Below are 21,758 nucleotides of genomic sequence, written 5' to 3' on the forward strand. Positions count from 1 at the left end.
TTGCATTAATAATTTTCCATTGCCAGAATTAACATATAAGTTTGATAATTGGGATCATGTTACAGTTACATGCATCTATAGAAGAAACAACATCAATAATTGAAAATACATGCTTCACAACACAGAAGCAAGATTATCAGAAATATGTGCCAAAATGTTATTAAAACAAGGGTTTTTTTTTTTTTTTTTTAACAAATGGTCATTAAAATTGACCCATACCATCAAAATGGTTCTTGAAATTAAAAATTGATTAATGTAGTCCCTGAAAATAGGTGTTGCAAATCATGTGGTCCTCCCGTCACAATTTTGTAAAAAATTCTGTTATGTATTGATGTGACATATAAATGGGTTCCATAAGTCGTTTTTATCACAAATGGTCCATGAAATTGAAAATCGATCAATGTAGTCCTAGAAATAGGTGTCTCAAATCAATGTGGTATTTCTATCACAATTCTATCAAAGACTGTTATGTGCATCAAGTTTAATAATTTAATAATTAATTAAAAAAGTTGTCGATCCAGTCCTGCAATCACCTCTGATCCCAAGCCACACTTCTTTACCTCCATCTATGGTAGATTTTGCCGTCTTTTCTTTGAAATTTTTTTTTTCTCAAGACACTCATCTTTACACCCTTCACCGAATTGAACCAGGATCAAGACCACCCTTGGTGATGCCTTGGATTGGCGACGACTTCTGTTACATCGATCACCACTAATATTTGGGCTTCGACATCCTCATAACTTTAATCTTGTAGAGCATGTTCGGTGCTACCCCATTGATCTTAGTGACATGGAGAAAGACGAGCTCTGCCTTGAGATAATTCCATTGTAGAGAAATATGTTTTGACAACTTTTTTAATTACTTATTAAATTATTAAACTCACATCAGCGCATAACAAATACATGGAAGGTAAGGGCAATATTTACATATATATATATATATATTTTAATCTTTTTATGCTTTATAAGTTTGTTCCATGCCAATAAAATGATTGTCTAATTTCAATAATATATTTCAAATACATGGAATGAAGACAACAGTAGGGTATTTATAGAAAAATGGGGTATTTTTTGGGTACTTTTTATGAATTTTTTACCGTTGGAATAATCCTGACCATTCAATTTCAAAATTATTTATGTTGGATGCCCCAGATTGCGCCATGTGGCAGCTATAGAAAAATTTGCAATTTTTTTTTACTGTTGGAAAACCGAACGATCCAAATCAACTGACCGTTGGGAACCCAATAACTTCGCTTGGAGGAACAAGGAGCTAGTTGGCTTTGGGCTATGCACGTGCGCGAGCCCCACTCGGTCCATTTCTGTATGCAGCCGGCGCAAGCCCATATGATTCTTGCAAGGGCGGTTGAACTGGCACAAACCCTTGGCCCAATTGCCCTCCCTTTTTTACTCTGTTGGACTTGCTTTGTTCAACCCAAGGGCAGTTGAACCCAATTACAAGGGCAATTGAGGGACTGTTGGAGATGCTCTTAATATCCAAAGACAAAAATAAGTGTACAAAGAACTCAAAAACGAATATAACCCCAACTAAACGAGAAATCTTTTAGTGACCTGCCAATACCGCTTGTTGCACCAAATATCATAATACAAGTGATTGGATACTTGAAGAAAAAAAATTCAACCGTTTGTGTTACGATACTTGATCTACCGGTTTGTATTTTTTCAACACATTGCAAAATTTCTCTAACCGAACCCAAAAGAAGAAAATAAGTAGAAAGATTTGAAGCCCAAAAGTCGGCCCAGTGTCGAGCCCTGAAGCGGGAGCTCATTAGGGTTTCGTCAAAAAACAAGAGGGGGTATATAGAGCTGCGACTGTGAGGGTTTGTAGCTTCCACAGATCACAGAGAGCGAGCGGCTTCGGACTTCGGACTTGGGAGCAGTGAAGGAGAGGCGGCGGTGGTCGGCGGAGTTCACCTGAAATCAAGCTTACAACATGGTTCGTAGTTTCATTTTCCTCTGATAAATCCACACGAATTTGCTTTGAATCTTCATATTCTCTTTGATTTCTGCATGTTTGCTGCCGCCATTGATTTTAGAACTTGTATAATCTAGCTCCATTTTTGTATAGATTGAATCAATATTTTGGACCTATTTCTGCTGCTGCTTCTTGTTTTTAGCTGATTTTTTCTAGTTAAAACTTTATGGGTAATTGTTTGTTTTTGCCAAGAGTGACTGGATAATTGTTAAATTAGGTTATTCGAAGTGAAAAATCTGTGATTTCTTATTCTTTGTAATTTAAATTTTTTGGATTTTGTGGAATGTATTGGATATTCATATGGCTAAAATTGTGTTATTGGATCATCATGTCTGCTAATTCTTTGATCGTTATGCGTTATAATTACAATGTTGAAGTGGGGTTGTTTTTAATTTTGTATTTTTTGGGTGCAACAGGCTCGTGGTTTGAAGAAACATTTGAAGAGGCTCAATGCTCCCAAGCATTGGATGCTCGACAAACTCGGTGGTGCATTTGTAAGTTATATTCTCTATGCATGTGTTTTTTTTTAACTGAATCGTGCAATGGTTGTAGTTCCTCTAATATTTTATGTGATAATCAACTAATTCAGTTTTTGGTTTCTTAATTTTATTGTTTAGGCTCCCAAGCCTTCGTCTGGACCTCACAAATCCAGGGAATGCCTGCCATTGGTTATCATCTTGCGTAATCGGTTGAAGTATGCTCTGACATACCGTGAGGTCATTTCCATTCTGATGCAACGACATGTTCTCGTTGATGGGAAAGTGAGGACAGATAAGACATATCCTTCTGGTTTCATGGGTATGCACAATGCTCTCTTCTATGATATATTGCTACTTCAGTTGTTCTTAACCATTACTCATGTTGTTATATCAGCTCTATGATAATTAATTTGAACAATCCTCATGGACAACTAGCTACTTGGTTATCAATTGATGGCTGCTTTAGAGAACCTATTTTTAATTTCGACCAGTTTTCCATATAATAAGACATGTTTGTGCTTTATCAATTAGAGAATGTTTCTACCATCATAGGAAGTATTTTGTACGTTGGTTGGACATTTTAATTGGTGGAGAGTGACCAATGTGTGTCCTGGCATAGGAAACCTTCTTGCTTGTAATTTGGGATCTATTTGTGTGTTTAGTTGTGTTTTTTTTTTCATTCTTTTTTCATCTTTACTTAGGGTTCAGAATTTACCTATGACTTGTGAAAAGGAAAATTTATGAGTATTGTGCTTTACGTTTTCAGATGTTGTTTCAATCCCCAAGACAAATGAGAACTTCCGTCTTCTTTATGACACCAAGGGTCGGTTCCGTCTCCATTCAATCAGGGATGAAGAAGCAAAGGTTATTTTCTTCATTCCTCTTGCATTTGTCTCATGGTGGTTTTCTTTGTTAAAGTAACATGCTTTTCTGAGTTGATAGTCTTTATATATGAATGAACTATTATGGTCTTCTGTACAAGATAACTCAGCACCTAAACACCGTGTACTTGATAGAATTGATCAAACTAAGCAGACATGTTAAGAATACCACTTGCCCTGCTTTATATTTTTTTCTTGATGAAAATATATGGAACCATTCAAGGTTCACTGGCTGCAGATCTATTGTCCATGTGGATAAGTTTGTCTCTTTAATTGTCATTTCAAGTTTGTATATAGAAACGTTGTAAAAATATATCAAAAGTTATGCTTTTATGGGATAACATAATTACTTGTTTTCAGCGTTTGCAAGTTATGGAATTGATGTGTTAATGTTTTGATATTCTTGATCTCCTGTAGTTCAAGCTCTGTAAAGTCCGATCTGTGCAGTTTGGACAGAAGGGCATTCCATACATAAACACCTACGATGGCCGTACAATCCGTTACCCAGACCCTCTCATCAAGGCAAATGACACCATTAAGCTGGACTTGGAGACCAACAAGATCACTGACTTCATCAAGTTTGATGTTGGCAATGTGGTCATGGTGACTGGAGGAAGGAACAGGGGCCGTGTTGGAGTAATCAAGAACAGGGAGAAGCATAAGGGCAGCTTCGAGACAATCCATGTCCAGGATGCCAGTGGTCATGAGTTTGCAACTCGGTTGGGCAATGTGTTCACAATTGGCAAGGGGACTAAGCCATGGATAAGCCTTCCCAAGGGTAAGGGTATTAAGCTTACCATTATTGAAGAGGCCAAGAAGAGAGCGGCAGCACAAGCCACAGCCACGGCTTAAATTGTCGCGTTGAAAACAAGCTTTAAAATTATTTGACGATTTTCACCTATGTTTTTGTAGTGGATACCTAATTACTTTGGATGTTATGCTGCAAATTTTGTCTTGTTTATTTCTTTCACCCTTTCACATCTTGATACAAATAACTTTAGTTGTTGCACCGGCTTTATGCTTATGTTATTTTGAAGTAATTTTGCTTGGTCACTTGGTTGTTTCTAGATTTCTTAGCCACCCTAGTTAAGAATGTTACATCGGTTTATGTTTACTGTTTATTCATCTGAAGTTGTGCTCCGCTGGCCGGCCCCTGTTATTCAACACCGGCTGCGGCTGGCGGCATTGGGTATCGACAAAAGGGACACCAGTGATTGCAATCTGCGGCTGGTGGCATTTGTCGATACCAGTGATTGCGATCTTTGTGAGAAATGGTGCAAGCAGGGAAAGCAATGTTGGTGATCAGTGGTGGGGGTTGATCAACATCTTATGTTATACGACGTTTTCTGGTAGGGCGTTGTTGGAGATGCTTGGTCTTCTGAGTCGTCTTCTTCTTCAACGGCTAAAGGGCTGTTCGGGTGATCGAAAAGGGGCTCAATACAAACAGCACCTTGTTTGAATTGGACTTGGAAATCCCAGCAGCAACATCTAATAATGAGACCTATAATTGATGAGTACCTGTGTCCTTGCAGCTTGATACGGATTCCGCACACCTATATTCTCACGAATATAGTCGAGGCAGTTGAACCTAGTGTAAGAGATCCTGAACAATGTAGTGATTTAAGCAATCTTGTCTTCATGTTCTAAAACCCCAGGTCGAGACGCGTTCCTCAGCCGTGATCGCTTGAGTACAGAAGTCAGCAGTGGCAAGTGGTCCATTACCATAATGGTGGAAAGGAGTTGAGCTTTTGCATGACGGTGTGAGTTCATATCCCATCGGTGACTAATCGGACATCTAATTTAACAAAATTTATTGGTTGACAAAAAAATAAAAGTGTTAGAGTGCATTCGACACCACCATCACATATATTCTACTTGCCTGACCGAGCTCGGTCGTGGGTTGGCACGCCACGCCCGCATTCACCAGAAGGACGTACTTAGCTCTTTAGTTGCACAACAAGCATGTCATGTAAACTTGGTAATTTTTAGTGTCAACAGAATCACTTGGGAATATTTTGTAATTTGCATCAGGAAACAAAATCACCATGGGTTCATTACAACATCATGTTTGAAACGTTTCAAAAAAAAAAAAAAATCATGTTTGAAATAGATGTATGCAAATGTACAAGAGTACCTGGTTTAGTGACATGCAGTCGTGACTTTATTATAGGAAATTATGAGTTCAGTTGTCATGGATGATAATTTATAGAAGAAATTAAATCGATGGATGTAGTTTAGTAACGATGCATTTAGATGTGTATTTGTCTTGTATTTTAGAGTAAAAAAAAAAAAAAGATTTGGAACTCATTTGACCATAAACTTGCCTCACGTGTAGTACCAGATTTCCAACTTGACATCCAATATCCGGCTTGAATTGGAATCCATTCCAAATTCCCAACAACCACAATCAAAAGATGGCGAACAGGTTAAATTTAAATTCTGTAATTTCAGGGATACTATTTGTATTTGGGAAGCAGATTCTTCAATAAAAATAAGAGGCAAAAGAAAAGGTTTTGATTAGAAGCTGCAGGGAATCCTATGTTTTTTTGTTGGTGGGAGTTTTGGGAATGTCAACTAAAACTTTAGGTCCACCGAATGCCACTTTACCTGCAAATGTTACGGTCATGAATTAACTCTCATCATATCATACACCTCATCCATATGCAATGTTTTGCACAAACATAACAGAAACAAGGAAAAGTAGAAAAGTATGTTACTCACCACATGGAGAAGATGCTTAGATCATATATATATATTACCATTCAACTATTCGTATGGAATTAATTAGTTTTTTTTTCTTTCTCAAATGGTCGGGGGCTCATAATTTGAGTTCCTGAATTTATAAATTGTTTAACGATCTGAGTCGTCCAAACCTTACCTATTGTGGATCGCACCACTACACCATTTCTTCACCCGGGTGAACACCAGACCCGAATACCCACCCTAAAAACTAAGAAACTATTGTGCTTCGAGCTACGTTCTTTAATATTTTTCAGTCCTTAGTGTGAATACTTTGAATGTGAATCCTCCCCTACATTGTTTAGATTAAGAGGAATGCTAGTAATATTCTCATATTGTAATGTAGTACAATGATCTTATTCGTTTATTTACTTAGTCATTATTTAAAGATCATATGTGCAATAAAATTAATTAAATTCAAAGTCGTTTAGTCCTTTTACAGATATTTACTTAATAAATGAATCATGTTATCACTTAAACATTGAAATTTTATCAGTGTTATTGAATGATCAAATAATTTTTAATTTGTTGATTATTTTTTGAACAATCGATATTATCTACACTAAAGGGAGGGGGTGAGTGTAAGAGTCCACATCGCCCGGGGGAGAGGAAGCGATGTGCATTATATGTACATGCCCACCTCCCTATAGTAAGACGAGTTTTGGATAGAAGCCCAAGAACAAATCCATGAGGGCGTGGCCCAAAGCGGACAATATCTTACTATGCGGACTGAGATGTGACAATTTGGTATCAAAGTCACTCCCCGGTCGGAAGTGTGTCGACGAGGATGTTGGGCCCCTAAGGGAGGTGGATTGTAAGATCACACATCACCCGGGGGAGAGGAGGTGATGTGCCTTATATGTACATGCACACCTCCCTATAGTAAGATGCGTTTTGGGTGGAAGCCCAAGAACAAATCCATGAGGATGTGGCCCAAAGCGGACAATATCTTACTATGCGGACTGGGTTGTGGCAGTGAAAATCGAACCTAAGACCTCTCACTTACCAGTGAAAGGGAATATCACTAGACCGTAATACTAAGCGACTAATTTGTTGATTATTTAGATAGTTGATATGTGAAGAGTGACCTAAAAATTAGACAATACTGATCAACAAAGAATATTACACGATGAAAATGAGAGCCACTAAGACAAAGCCGGTAGATCCGGATAAGAAGATTGGTAGCACTCCCTTTAAATTAGATTATGAATATCAAGTCAAAACCTTAATTTCGTGAAAACAAACATAAACCCAGACTTTATATTAATTTATGATACAAATATCCCAAAAAGGTCAGAATCTAGAAGCAAAGGGAAAAAACAAAAAAAACGAAAAATATAGAATTAAGGACTTGTGTTTCTCCTTGTGCATAAAGGCAGCTTTTATATCTCTGAGCGAAGAACTGACACTACTCATCCACTTCAAGTGGAAAGAGGATTAGATAGACGGATAAATCATGGTCCATGGCTTTGGAAGGGCTGGCCCGAACAGTCCTACCTGTACTGATTATTCTTCACAATCTTGTTAAAAGCAAAACAAATAATAGAGGTGGTGATGTTGGTGGTGGTGGTCATCCACAACCACTGAAAGCTATTTCATCCCATACCCATACACTTGCCATTACCCTTGCCCACCAGCACATGCTGCTTGTCTTCCACAATAGGTCCCTATTTCATCTCCCAAGCCCTCTTAGGCTCCCACTAAAAGTACTTCTCTGGATATGAATTTAAGGACCAGACAACTTTTGATAAGATGTCGATAACATTGATAGATAAGATTGTCTTCCATAAGTTGCAAATTACATTATTGATGCAAAATCCGTCCTTTAGAAAAGAACAGACATCATGCACAGAGAATTTCTACCTTGCTTAAAGACAAACAACAACTATATTACAAACTACAAACCAAACATCTAGAGTTAGAGAATAAGCTTATTATGCTATAATTTGGATATTCCTAGCTATTCTATGCCATCTAAGCAAACATGTGTGTTCCATCAGAACTGTTGTGATCAAATCATGGGTGATGATGGTGAAGGGATGCAGTGGAGGTGCCTTGGGCAGGTGATCAAGTGGTCGTTAGTGAGGCCAGCTGCTTGCATGAAGGAGTGAATCACAGTGGGACCGACGTGCCTAAAACCCCTTCTAACCATGTCTTTGCTGATGGCCTCTGACTTGGAGTTCTTCACAGGTATCTTGTGGCATGACTTGTATTGGGTAGATATTGGTTTGTGATTCACAAATCCCCACAAGTACTTGTCAAATGATCCCACTTCCCTCTTTATCTGTAAAGTTAGTTTAAACTAAGACATCATATTCACATCAAAATCACTTTATTACGTTTTTTTTTTACTTTATGTCAAGACCAGTAAAGGAAATGATTTCCACACTCTTATTTTCACTGTTTGCACTCCCTTTATCAAATGGTTAGAAAGAAAGAGAGTCGAGCACAAAGGGTGAAAAAGTGCAGAAATCACTTCTTGACTAGTAAATGTGAAAGATGTATCAAATGTTTGATGGGGATTATGATCCAGTTGTATCTCATAGTACCTCAAGAATTCTCTTAGCGTTGTCAACAGCTCCTCGAACAAGGCTTATATCTATGCCAGAATCAGAACACACTGATATTATCTTCTTTTCACTAAATTTAGCCACAACATCTGCATCAAACCCTGAAAAAGCCTCCCTGCATAAGGAAACACTTAGATTAGTTAAGATTACGAAGTAGCTGTTGTTTAAGACTTCAAAAATACATTCCAGTGCGCCCAAAAGGTGCAGGTTTTATCATAAAATGTCTCAAAGCTATTATTAGTGGAACCATTATAACATACATATAGAGAACCTAAGAAGAGTAACGAAATTTTGGAATCACACACACCTCAATGTTTCCCTTCTCCTCAGGACTGAAGTCCAATCTGATCCCACTTGAGCACCAGTTAACAGTAGCAATTCAAGCAACATACTGTAAATGTGAGCAAGCAAAGTTAGCTATTTAGCTCCAAGGGAAATGTGTCCAAATAGATAAGCTTACAAGTTTTAATAAAATAAAATAAAAAAATTGGGGATTCAATCATATTTTTAATTAAAATATTAGAACCGGTTCTATTTGTACATATTTTCCGTAGCTTCAAACATGTATGTGTGTTTGCGAGAGACAGTTGGGATGAGAGAGAGAGAGAGACTTACTTGTCATCATGGACGGGAACTCCCCATTCTTCATCATGGTAAGCAACATATATTGGGTCTGCAAGCAAACACATTTTTTCAACTTTTTTATTAACTTGATAACTTCAACAATTTGTCTATAGAAATTTAAAGTTAGTACTTCTGCTAAATTTTATACCTGAATTAGGGGTGATGAAACTGCATCGCCTTTTCTCTTGACTGAAATCATTCGGTTGTGAAGAATCAAGAGGAACAACTTTCCCTTCATACTTGGCAGACTTTATTCTTCCGTAATGTGCAATTCGCATCTTTCGCTGTTCTTGCATTGTTGCTACTTGCTCCCTCCTTGCAGTTGCTATGCTTCCTGGTGCCTCTACTATCAAAGACGATATATTCTTCAACACACTTTCAGCAGAAGGTGCAACGCCACTAGATTTCTTCGATTTTTTCAAAAAATTTGTGGATTTGGTTGCACAACGAGGCGTCATTACAACCTTCTCAGCACTAGAATTCAGCTGATTGGGATCCTTACCTCGCTTAAACGCAGGCTGTCGAGGTGAAGGCAACTTGGGAGAGATAGGAGGAGAAAGTGAGGCCTTAGTTTTAGTAGTTGGAACTGGTGAAGGAAGAGGAGTTGGAACATTAGTTTCTTGGGAGCTTTTCTTAGGAGACTTTTTTTGTTCCAAGCTTGGAAATTGGTTGCCGGTTGGCTGGAGAACTGGACGCTGGTTGATCAGTTTCGCGGACATTGCAGAGACACTAACACTTCGTTGCAATTTCGGTTTGGAGGAACGCATTTTTTATGATCTTAGGAAGATTAAAGTTGAAGGAGAGGGTTTGATGATGATGAAGGTGAAGAGGTTAAGTAGGGTTTAGGGGATGAAATGGAGTGGGGAGGATTTTATAGAAAAAAGTGGGGACAATGGGCAGGTTTTGGCTAAGTTGTAACATGGGTGGGTTAGGGTATGCCATAAGTTATACCCTAAGTAACCCTATTGTGAGGGTGAAAGTGACAACCTCCTAACGAAGTGAAGGATTATAATTGTAATTTTGGTGAGGCAAAAGAAGGGGTGCGCGGGGAGAGGATGGGGATTGTGGTGCCAATGCCAGCCTTCTCAGGGACCCTCTTTTTATTTTCTTCCCCGCACCTTTGTGCCTTTACTGCTCAGACTCCATGCGTCCTCAATCCCAAGCTGGAGAGTGGGGTACATGAGAGTAACCAATCATTGTCTCTCTTTTGAGCTGGCGCAAAAGATTGTCAAGATTATGATATGCTAATCACACTTCAACCAATGCCTAGCTTTACTAAAATATCAGCTGTAACTAAAAGAGATTAAATGTGGTAGGTCGAAGCAAGAAGCTTGTTGTTTAATTGGTTAAGTGTTTACTTCTGTACTTCAGATTTTCCCATATCTTTTTCCTCAATATTGCTTGTATCAAAATCATAGGTTTTGAAGGCATTTTATTATATTTTTTTATACAAGCAAGACCAAAAAGTAGGACTCAGATTTTAGTTCTGAGTTCTTGGAACTAAAAGAGATTAAAGTTTATTACATGTTGAAGTGCACCCCTCATCACTAAAAAGCATTTCTTTCGATAAATTAGAATTTTTTTTGTCTTTTGATGCAACTGATTAAAGAATAAGAATTCAAACAATCATGGATACAAGTTAAATTCTCATAACCATGTGAATTACATGCCCCCCTTATATCAACAAAATATATTAGAATCCCAGCACTTATTCAAAATCTGAGTGATTGAAACAGTAAATTATGTTTGTAGTTAAGTAGTAAAGCTAGTAGGTCCTGCTCCAGTTGGGCAGGATAAATGGCCATGAAATAGTTTAGTAACTATCAATTGTGTCTAATTAAAAAATTGGATGGAAACATGACTATTAAATAGTAGTATGCGTATGGTCACTTTGAAGAAGCTTTAATATGTCATGTGCAGTTGAATCTGTGGGCCTTGTAGTTTGAACCTTAAACCACATACCCCATCAATGTCTCTTCTGTCAATCCACCGCTTATAATTTAAAGAATTTTGGAGAATTTTTCAAAGTGAAAACTATTGAGTGACATGTAAAGAATTTTGGAGAAGCAGCAACCTTATAATATTAATAAAAGTAGGAGAGGTGTCACACCATAGATGAATCAATGAAACTATATTTTCCGGCTTCGATGGAGCGATTATAGAACTGAAAACTTTTGTTTAGATTATCACAATTCTTACATGTCAAGATTTAAATGAGAAGGAAACAAATGGATTTCAAATGATTCCTTGCATATAGTTATTTAAAATCCATTTCGTCTAAGTTATTTCAAATACATTCCATTCGATGTTTTCTAGTTTCGCAAATATACCGAGTCTTGGTGTCGAAACCAAATCCTTTATTTCAAATTTCTCAATCCAAATTAAGCCTAACAAGATTATTCCTAACATTATTAGAGTTCTTTTGTTTTGTTTTTCTGTTCTTTTCTCTGGCCAATAAAGAAAAGTTACCAACGTTGCTATGCAACTACGATCGACGACACATACGCAACATCCAAAAAATGTTTGTTGGGATTGGCCTTAGAAACTAGGGTATCTCCTAGGGTTAACTTTATTTTGGGTAATGCAGCTCCTCTTGTAGGTTCACATGTTACTTCTGTGGATAACATCCAAATTCGTATAAATTCTTCAATCGAAATCACAAGATAACAAGCCATGTGTATTAGTACCTCTAATGATAGAGATTTGTCAGTTGAGAAAATTTAGGCCAACAGACAGTGTTGTAAAGTTGCCTTGAGTCACCTCTTTGGCCTATTAATTAAGATAGAAAGGAACATTGTCAATACGTCGTTATTTTATCTTCCTCTCTAATTACTATCTTTCGTATCCAATGGTATCAGATACCAATCTACATTACGTAGCATAAACCGGTCTTTTCTCAATAGTAGATTACATGCATAAAAAGACTCTTAATAGCTATTTCCACATGATCAAAGAAACACAAATTTGTCAAGACAAAAGGTTGGTTTTGGACATGATAAAATGCAGTGTTGTCATAAGGGTGACTGGCAAATTGTAAGGCAGTAATTTAGGAAAGCGAGATAAAGCAAACAAACCATTACAAACGTCGGGTCATTTTATTGTCCTTCGTAGCAATAGTTGGATTTCTTCTATTTTTGAGAATGGCAGAGAATACTTTCAGGAATTTTCAAATACAATTTGATCATGATAATGTGATGGGATGTTCCTTGTTGTCTTTGAGAAAGAAAAAAAATGCATGCATTATTGTTTGTACCAAAAATCAAATGCTGAAGTTGTCTTACAGACTTACCCTATCAAATAGTTAAGGTTTAGAGACATGTGGTCACGAGGACATTGCACAAGGTAACCCCATCTATGATTGGATTGGACTAATAATAATTTACACACACATATATACATACAGGATTAAAATCCGGGGACATCTTTTTTACATACATTTTGACACTTATTTTGTAAGTCACTTTGTAATGTATTTCAACAATTCAAACCGTCTATATTTTAGTACATCATTCATAGATCATCATTGCAAAGAACTAGACAAATCCAAAACTATTAAGACATTCATTTGTGATGAAGAAAATAAACGAATATGATTCTATAAAGAAACACTAAATCTAATCCAACTGTCATATGATTTTAGATTTGAGTGAGTTTTGGTAAACATGCTCTTTTAAAGAAGACTTAAAAATAGATGGTTCAAATCGTTGAAATACGTGGACACCACAACAACGTGTCTCTGAATCCTAAAACCCTAAACCCTACACACACATAACTTGCCTCTAGACCTGTGTACGTGTGGGGTATGTAGTAGTGTATATCCTCAAAGGTATTTGGGACACCTTTAACTTGCTCGGAGGGAAAGAGAGCTATAACTATACCATATTTGGCTCAACATGCATGTGAATACTAGCCAAACCTAGTAATTACAAAACCATATATGATATTCTTTTAAACCTGTTCTGGTATTGCACCTAGTAAAAATAAGAGATGCCAAGCACAATAGTTAACAGTACATGTGAGTGATTGTTAGTTATTTATACGTGTGTACATTAACCTATGTGAAAAAGAGAGCTCACAATGCATCAACAACTAACAACCCTCAACGTGGCTTGAGTGAATGTCCCTAGCATAATATTTAACGATTATGCCGCTAGATCATCGTCACTTGATCACTCTTGGTTACTACTATAGCATGCCCGTCCGGATGTAAAGAAATTTTGGGGGTCAAACTATATTTGGGTGATGGCTTAAATTCAAGGCATACATGATATTTTTGGAGCCTAAATAGGAGGGAATAAAAGGTTGGACAAGAAAAGAAAATAATAACTAAGAAAAAATAATGATAATGTATGGCTGGCCTGAGTGATGAGTTGTTAGGAGGCACTCTTAATAACGACTGAAAGGAAAGGGCTTTAGTTGCCCTTGTCCTTGTGTCCATTCCAGTTCCCATGCTTCAACTGAAGGAGGGTTGGAGGGCCATAGGTCAAATATAGTTATGTAATAAAAAATTATCTCCAACCAAGAGGTCAAGGAGTCATAGGACTAAATATAATTTATTATTTTAATTGAATTAATATGGTTACTTAAATTAAATTACCTTAATAATTTTTTGAGATGGAATGTCAATAATTTTTCGAGTTGGAATCTCAATAATTTTACGTCTCGAATTTCGAGTGCCACGTTTCTATGTGTGAGTAACTTTACAGATTTCTTGTCGATAAGGAATCTTTTTTTTAATGTTATTTGAGTTTCATGTTGTTAAATGTTTTTTTTAATATTGTTTAATGTTACTAAATGTTGTTTAATGTTGTTTAATATTGTTTAATGTTATTTAATGTTGTTTAATGACTTGGGTAGTTATAGGAAAAAAATAGAATTTTTATTTTTTTTTAATTTATAAAAAAAAATCAAATTTAATGACTAGCTGACGTCAGCAAGTAGTCGTTGGGATTCAAAATGCTGGACCGGCTGGTTTGGGCTAGCCATTTGGCCTAGCTTTCGGTTAGAGACGGTTTTCGTGTTATTTCGGGCTATTTTCGACCTATGACCCTCTGGCCGGATCAGTTGGAGATGGCCTTAGTTGTCAACGTTGTTGCTGGGTTGCTGGTATCTCCCAGGGGCCACTGCATTCTGTTTAATTAGACAAGAACAATACATGAAAAATTAATTACAATTGAATTATGAATTGTGAATAGTAAGATAGCATAAAAAGGGATTCTTGAGTTCACAATGAACGTACAAAGAATTTGGTTACATCCAAGTCTGCAGTCTGCAGTTCGATTGTTCTAATGGTTTTACAGTCACACATCTGTTGTATAAAAGGACAGAAACAACACTAAAAATAAAACTAAGCGTGTGGGGGCAATATTTTAAGGGTTTTTTTTATTTTTTTTTATTTATTTTTCACAGTTGCAGGTTCGTTTTTGTGGGGGCAATATATATATATATATATATATATATATATATATATATATATATATATATATATATATATGCATATATATTCTTTTATTGCTATGTACAGGAAAGTCCCCCAACAAGATCCAATAATTCTGATATTCTGTTTGTTTCTGCAAACTTGTTAAACAACCCTTCACATCACAATCCTGCACTAGAACAGTAAAATTACACCAACTCTTGTCTTTGGCTGAAAAAAAGGGATTACCTACTTTTACTGACACTAATTTGAAATACATTATGACTAAGAGAACTGCTCTCCCACAGCTTTACTTCTGGTTTCTTACCCTTTAAGCAACATCACCTCTTGCAACTACGGAAATATTTGGATGCAATAGTCATGCCGTCAGATTGTAATACTGATTCACATGTTTTAACATGGGTGAATGACAATACAAATTCGGCACCTTTTCTCAAATTGTATATAGCAAGATGAAGAACAAATAGTAGAGCTTGTTAGTTGTGGGTCTCTCCTAAAAAAACATACACACAAGAGTATATGTGGGAAAAGAGAAACCATGTATGATGTCCCATGATGACTTTTGACATGTAAAAAAAAAGCAGATAAGTAAATAGGCAAAGATGAACAAAATTAGCTTTCTCTTCCAATGTTGTATGCTTCACTATGTTGAGTTTTTCGAAAGAAAGACGGTCCTCTGAAGCAAGAACTCGTTCACCAGGTGCTGGTAGAGTCTAGTAATCCATCTGTGCCTTCACGACATCCACAATTGGAGCTCGACAGATTGGACATTTTCCACTATTCCATTGCAACTCATGAGCACACTTGAGACAGGTGCACATGTGTCCACACCTGTAAATTTCAGAAATGGCATCTCACAAGATGAGTACTATAGCCAACAAAAAAATTGAAATGAAAAGATCTATACTCACATGAGAAGCCTTAGTTGGATAACAAGTTACCTGTACAAAAGTGAGTCGACTTTCACTTCATGGCAAATGCAACAATTTCCTTTCTTTGGTAATCCATCTGCAGACCTTTTCCTCTCCTCTTGACCTGTAACATACAGAATAGTGTGCTGTCAAGAAACTGATCGAAAATAAGCAGTAATGCAGACACTCACACTTTGATTCTCGCTATTTTTGCTTTGAAAGAGTATTTAAAACTGTTCTAAAAAAACCAAATTAACAAGAGCAAGGATGGATGTTTTTGCAAAGACTTTTTCCGTTGATACATTTGTGCAAATTATGGTATTCATTTTAAATTGACCGAGGCCCTAAATTAAGACAAACGAATGAGTAGTACAACACGAACCTGAATGAACTTCCTGCTTCATGGATTGTTGCATTACCATTTGCATGTCTACACAGCTCTTAATTACTTTTCGTAGCTCCGACATCTCACGATAGACTTGCTCCATCTGCCCTCTCATGTCATATATGAATTCCATTTCCTGCAAGTTCAGAAGTGTTATCTTAGATTCTTTACTGGCCAATAAATTATGAACTCAAAGTTGACGCAACTGTCGAGGAGAAAAAGTTAAACTCACAATTGAAGGATGACTTACAGGGGAAGAGAAGTGATGGTGATTTTGATGGTATGATGGAGGTGGTGATGGTGAACCTTGGTGACTATTTGAATAGTAAGAATGAGATGGCAAATGTCGGGGTGGAGATGTAGAAGCAGCTCGATTAGCATCATCCCCCACTTCTATATCTTGATAGCTCCATGCTGTCATGTGAGATGGCGATGGCTGCAATGATGTGCATTGGTAAAAATCATCACTTGCTTCTTGATATTGAGCGCTAATTAGACTTCTTTCTTCTCCTCCTTCATCATCGTTGTCATCATCATCTTCTTCTGTCATGTTCTGATCTTCTTCTTGGTGTTCTTGTTCTTGCACTTGTTGTTTTTCTTCTTGACTGCATGCTGGCAGCAATTGTTGTTGTTGTTTTTGGTGATGCTTTTGTAAGAAAGTCATCAATTGATTCATCCTATCGTGGCTGATATCATCGTCTTCTCCTTCTTGACTGCCATCTGGTTGCGCTTGTATTTCTAAGCGAGATTCCATCAGTCTGTCTATTCTGTCTCGGAAATCACTTGCAAGACAATTTGATACTGTTCTTCTGCATAGATCAATGTGAAATTCAGATGAGTAAAACATAAAAATATGGTTGTACTATTACAGAAGCTTACAACTAAACCAAAACACGAAAAGTTGAAGCAATGCTGGTGTACCTTTCGATAAGTTGGCGTATCTCCCCTTTGCCTGAGTTGGAGTTAAGCATCTCTTGGTACCATGCCTTTCTCAGGTTTTCCCAGTAGCTACGTGGGCGAGAAATCTCATTGATCCAGTCATAAGTATAATCTCCATAGTACTGGTAATCATCCTCTAGTTGTTCTTCTATCTCATTCTCACCCCAACCAACCAAGGATGTGGTTGCATCTGCATTTTCTTGCGCATCAAGGTTTCTAGCCTTCGAACTTGTTCCTTGCCAGATAACGTCTGAACTCAGGCTAGCTTCTTCATGAAGATCTTCACTAACATGAGGCAAGTTGTTTCTGGCCTCTGAACTTGTTCCTTGCCAGATAATTTCTGAACTCGGGCTAGCTTCTTCATGAAGATGTTCACTAGCATGAGGTAAGTTGTTTCTGGCCTCTGAACTTGTTCCTTGCAAAGTGACTTCTGAGCGCGGGCTGACTTCTTCGTGAAGGTCTTCACTAACATGAGGCGAGGTGTTTCTAGCCATTGGACTTGTTCCTTGCAAGGTGACTTCTGAACTCGGGCTCGCTTCTTCACAAAGATCTTCACTACCATGAGGGGAGGTACTCCTAGCCATTAGACTTGTTCTCTGCAAGGTGACTTTTAAACTCGGGTTGGCTTCTTCATGAAGACCTTCGCTAGCATGAGTTGTGGTGTTCCTAGCCATTGGACTCGATCCTTGATAGGCGACTTTCGAACTCGGGCTGGCTTCATCACGAAGATCTTCACTAGCATTTGGAAAATTGTTTGTAGCCACTGAACTTGTTCCTTCCGAGGTGACTTTTGAGCTTGGGCTACCTTCCTCATGAAGACCGTTACTAGCTTGTGTTGAGGTGTTTGTAGCCACTGAACTTGTTTCTTGACAGGTGACTTTTGAACTCATGCAAACTTCTTCACGAAGATCTTCGCTAGCATGCGGCAATGAGGTCTGCAACCCGGTTGCATTCTTCTGCTCAACTCTATCAACGTCACGATTAAGAGTGTTTTTGCTAGGCTTATTGGGAGTGGAGGAGTTTTTTGATAGTAAACTGGTGTTCTTTACAACCTCCTTTTGAGGGCTTTTGGGAATAGCTGCATCACTCTGATCTGTTGAGGCCTGCTCCACACCAGTGCTAAATCTCTCCCTGAAATTAAATGATCTAAATGTTACTTCGTTTTTCCAATCACACACAGTACATTAACGATTCGATTGGTGTCTAGGATTGGAGTGGATAACTCACTGTATTCATGGTAATCCAATCAAACAATCTGAAGAACCAAACAAACCCTCATATTATTCAGGAACAAGTGATGACAGTTGAAAGATTTTATTTCTTTCCAATTCTGTGCAATTATTAAGTTCTTTTTCTTTAACTAACTTCACTTTATTTAAGGTTTAAACTAATTAGAAAACTTGCATTCAGACTTCAGAGAGCAAAGTGCAATTTTAGCATCAGAACTAGCTTGTATCTTGGCATGTTTCAATGATCACTGTACCTGAGATGCATGATGGCAGACCCTTGTGGAAGTTTGTTCACTTGAGATGTTGCTGGTTTCCGGCGCGGTACATCTTGACCTACTGCCACTGCCATGCGGCGTTGTAGCAGTTTAAGCCGAAGCATTGACTGCAAACAAGCATAATATGCTAAGTAAATATGTAATTGCTTTGCAATTTGAAAAGAAGGAAGAAAAGGGTTAAATATAATTCAGTGTAAACTAAGAACTCAGCTTGTTTAAGAAAACTTGAGTTAAAAAATGAATGAATAATTAACGCACCTGAATTCGCCCTTTGTGTGAAAATCTTGAAACTGCTCTGCGGTCTACAAGCGCGTCAAGCTCCCTATGTCGGTCGCGCTCCAGGTGCATAAGCAAATCAGCAAAAGCCTGCCTGCCTCTGATCATCCTCGGTGAACTTATAACCTGAGAGAACCCTTTGTGCAGCTGCTCTGTCTGATCAGACCCGAAAAGCCTCTCATGATCGCGCTCTCTAGACGGAGATGCATTGGTACAAGACTGTTGATCATTGTCATCACTAGAAGATAATGGACACTGTGCTGTCATTTTCAACCTTTTAATGATATCCGCAACACGAACCTTCTCTCTTTCTCTTTCTCTTTCCCTTGCATCTAAATTACTCAGGGCATCACTTGTGGTGCTTTCCTCAGAATGTGTGTCCCCAAATGAATCCTCAGCAACCGGGCCGGTGTCATACCTCTCATCAACACAAACCGAGTCCCCTGCTTCAGACCCTCTCGATGATTGTTTCTCGAAAACTGGTGCATTTGAACCAATGGACTCATTGGAAGCACTGGATTCATTGGAAGCATTGAATATGTTCTCATTCTCATTGCAGCTGAATCCAGAGTTAGACCTGCTTGTCTCTGCGCTGCCATTGGAACTCATCTTGAAACTGTTTGATTGGTTCAGCCTCTTCTCCCATATTTGAACCAGCGAGGAAGCTCCAACTCCCAGATTGTAAATTCTCGCCAAGCTATCCGTTCTGAAAAGAGTCTCCTTCAAAGATGTCGATGTCCTCGATGATGAAGGTTCGGAGTTAGGCACTGACATGAGCTCTGCCTCTTGGCTCTGCCTGTCAACCATTGCCATTCCTTCTTTCCCTCCTCGTCTCGCAGCCTGTCGATCAAGAACCCGAGACTGCCTCGGGCTCATTGTCGAACAACCACCATCTCTTTCGACATTTTCAATGTCTCGGTCTTTGGAGTTGTTGCTTTCCTTGTCACTGGAGGCAGATATTGAAGAGACAGAAATGCAGGTGGTGAGGTGATTCCTCACCAAGCTATTCAAATTCTTCTGAAAAGCGGCCTGCGTGGCCCTGGCATTTCTCTCTCGGCACCTGTCTCGCCGGTTGTGATCCCTCAACACGCACCCGAAAGGCGCAGAAGACGCCATTTCAACTTGTGATGATGCCATCTCAGAATTCAAATGGTCTGAAGCAATTACTGTAATTACATAAAACTACAGAATTTTCAGAGCAGCCTGAAATCCAAACCAAAAGGAAGAAATTAAAGAACACATATCGAAAATTCGACTGGTGGGGGGTTTGAAAACAAAGAATCCAACCTCACAAGAAAAATCTTGTATGTGAAGAGAGGAAGAAAATGGATGATCCCAAAGAGTCTGAGAGAGGAGAGAAACAGGCCGCTAATTTTACACAAAAACAGAGGAGCTTTCTTAGGAACAAAACAATTTGTCATCCGCTCGTATAATACCTCATTCTTGTTTGCAATTTTTGCCTATTTTTAGACACGCTTTTTTGTAACCACCACCAATGCACAGACACAGCAAACAGAGTTGGCCTTTTGCTGTACAAAAACCTAACAAAAAAAAGAGTTAAAAGTTCAAAAATTTGAGATTTTCTGTGTATATTTTTATGTGGGTTTGTCTTGGATTGCCAAAATTTGAAGGTATCAAATCATGAGATTCCGGGAAAAAACAAAGGATGGAAACAGAGGAGGACATAATTGCACTGCTAAAACAATGAGAAAATTTGGTGTGAAAAAATAGGGATTGAATAAGAGAGAGAGACGTTGGTTTTTACTTTTTAGTCCGTTGGGAATGTAGGGCCATATGGTTGTTTCTTTTTTCTTTTCGAGAGTGGTTACGCCCAATTATCTGTCTTATTTTTTTACCTATGTTCATAAAAAAGAACAATTAGATTTGTTTCGATTTATAATACAGGACCGAGATTAAAAGTAAGTAATTTGAAAAACAAGGGGTAATCCAAAACACTCAATTCGTGTAACATTCCACATCGATCAACGAAGTGGAGAATGGAGATGATGTGCTTTATATGTACATGCTTATCTCCTATAACACGATATTTGTTGTAACGGTGATCCATTGGAGTCAATGGTTATAAATTTTTGGTTGTAGCATATTAACAATTGCATTGATTAGATTACCATATTAACACACTAGCCTTTGAATTCTGTTTGCTCCACCTTCAATGCCATTTTTCGAGTCAACACTCCATCCAATTTTTGGTTTTTGGTGTTTTCTTATCTTTTTAGGTTGGATTTTGTGACATTTCTAGCATGTCCAATGCAATATTATAACACAGAATGTTGCTATCGTTTGGTTAAAAGTGAACAGTATCAGAAGTGTTTCGTTAAAACTCCCTTGAATAATACAATAGCTATCATTAGGGTTTTTTTAAAAAAAAAAACCTTCCCTTCACTTGTATAATAACATATGGTATACTGATTAAAAAAAAAAAAAACTGTCCATGTTCTGACCACACTGAAAAATCTCTCCTGATTATGAAAGAAAAAGTAGACAGCGGGTCACCATCCGTATTCATTATATCGCCAAAAATTACAATGCATGAGTGATAACTTTATTTTAAATTTAATGACTTTTAATGACTAACATCATTTGAAAGAAAGAAAAAATGACTATTACTCAAATATTGTTTTACTGTGTAAGTTTGGTAATAATCAAATTAGTTAGAATAATGTGCTACCCGTAATTTTTAAAAATTTAGTGTAATTTTCATATCGTAATATTATATCATCGCCAAACTATTGATGAAGGTAAAATGCTTATTCACTTACCAAATAGATGACGAGCATCTCAGCAGGTAGCCAGGAAGTATGTACTCATATCAATTAACTTCATATAATGACTCTGTTAATATTAATAATCAATAATGATACATAATTTCACTGACATATCGTCATTACTATCAGAACTTAAAAATAATTCACCTCTTTATCAATATCGATAGCATAAACACTGAATATTTTCATTAATATCTGTGCAATGACGAATAATTTTTTCATCCATCATTTCCTA

The 21,758-nt window shown here is 37.5% G+C and overlaps 3 protein-coding genes across 6 annotated transcripts; 1 reads left to right on the top strand and 2 right to left on the bottom strand.

The window, feature by feature from the left end:
• The first annotated feature begins 1,779 nt into the window (after nucleotides 1-1,779).
• Nucleotides 1,780-4,405, top strand: LOC126585010 (40S ribosomal protein S4). The gene is made up of 5 exons (XM_050249401.1): nucleotides 1,780-1,953; nucleotides 2,409-2,486; nucleotides 2,610-2,790; nucleotides 3,238-3,335; nucleotides 3,770-4,405. The coding sequence occupies exons 1-5, from the start codon at nucleotides 1,951-1,953 to the stop codon at nucleotides 4,202-4,204; spliced, it is 795 nt and encodes a 264-aa protein (XP_050105358.1). The 5' UTR covers nucleotides 1,780-1,950; the 3' UTR covers nucleotides 4,205-4,405.
• Nucleotides 4,406-7,833: 3,428 nt separating this feature from the next.
• LOC126585008 (uncharacterized) lies at nucleotides 7,834-10,252 on the bottom strand. Its single transcript, XM_050249399.1, has 5 exons — nucleotides 9,434-10,252; nucleotides 9,277-9,334; nucleotides 8,969-9,052; nucleotides 8,641-8,776; nucleotides 7,834-8,375 (listed from the first exon to the last, which is right to left on the bottom strand). The coding sequence occupies exons 1-5, from the start codon at nucleotides 10,050-10,052 to the stop codon at nucleotides 8,103-8,105; spliced, it is 1,170 nt and encodes a 389-aa protein (XP_050105356.1). The 5' UTR covers nucleotides 10,053-10,252; the 3' UTR covers nucleotides 7,834-8,102.
• A 4,877-nt stretch (nucleotides 10,253-15,129) lies between these two features.
• LOC126585006 (probable GPI-anchored adhesin-like protein PGA55) lies at nucleotides 15,130-20,420 on the bottom strand. 4 transcript variants are annotated; one of them, XM_050249395.1, is made up of 8 exons: nucleotides 20,174-20,420; nucleotides 18,720-19,940; nucleotides 18,441-18,568; nucleotides 16,940-18,088; nucleotides 16,251-16,827; nucleotides 16,016-16,154; nucleotides 15,664-15,757; nucleotides 15,130-15,553 (listed from the first exon to the last, which is right to left on the bottom strand). In XM_050249395.1, exons 2-8 carry the CDS (start codon nucleotides 19,872-19,874, stop codon nucleotides 15,436-15,438), a joined length of 3,360 nt encoding a protein of 1,119 aa, XP_050105352.1. In that variant the 5' UTR covers nucleotides 19,875-19,940; nucleotides 20,174-20,420; the 3' UTR covers nucleotides 15,130-15,435. The 4 variants fall into 4 exon arrangements, with proteins under 4 accessions (XP_050105352.1, XP_050105351.1, XP_050105350.1 ...); XM_050249394.1 differs by lacking the exon at nucleotides 20,174-20,420 and adding an exon at nucleotides 20,025-20,167; XM_050249393.1 differs by lacking the exon at nucleotides 20,174-20,420 and having other exon boundaries at nucleotides 18,720-20,165.
• Nucleotides 20,421-21,758: the final 1,338 nt, after the last annotated feature.

The sequence above is a fragment of the Malus sylvestris genome, chromosome 10 (genome assembly GCF_916048215.2).
Source record: "Malus sylvestris chromosome 10, drMalSylv7.2, whole genome shotgun sequence".
Lineage (NCBI taxonomy): Eukaryota > Viridiplantae > Streptophyta > Magnoliopsida > Rosales > Rosaceae > Malus > Malus sylvestris.

Coding starts and splice junctions, on each gene's coding strand:
- LOC126585010 (XM_050249401.1), top strand. Junction 2,487..2,609: donor ACAAACTCGGTGGTGCATTT/GTAAGTTATATT, acceptor TTTATTGTTTAG/GCTCCCAAGCCTTCGTCTGG. Junction 2,791..3,237: donor ATATCCTTCTGGTTTCATGG/GTATGCACAATG, acceptor TTACGTTTTCAG/ATGTTGTTTCAATCCCCAAG.
- LOC126585008 (XM_050249399.1), bottom strand. CDS start 10,052: ATGCGTTCCTCCAAACCGAAATTGCAACGAAGTGTTAGTGTCTCTGCA. Junction 8,777..8,968: donor AGGAGAAGGGAAACATTGAG/GTGTGTGTGATT, acceptor TTCCTTATGCAG/GGAGGCTTTTTCAGGGTTTG. Junction 8,376..8,640: donor ACGCTAAGAGAATTCTTGAG/GTACTATGAGAT, acceptor CTAACTTTACAG/ATAAAGAGGGAAGTGGGATC.
- LOC126585006 (XM_050249395.1), bottom strand. CDS start 19,874: ATGGCATCATCACAAGTTGAAATGGCGTCTTCTGCGCCTTTCGGGTGC. Junction 18,569..18,719: donor CACACAAAGGGCGAATTCAG/GTGCGTTAATTA, acceptor GCTTGTTTGCAG/TCAATGCTTCGGCTTAAACT. Junction 15,554..15,663: donor GTCGACTCACTTTTGTACAG/GTAACTTGTTAT, acceptor TGAAATTTACAG/GTGTGGACACATGTGCACCT.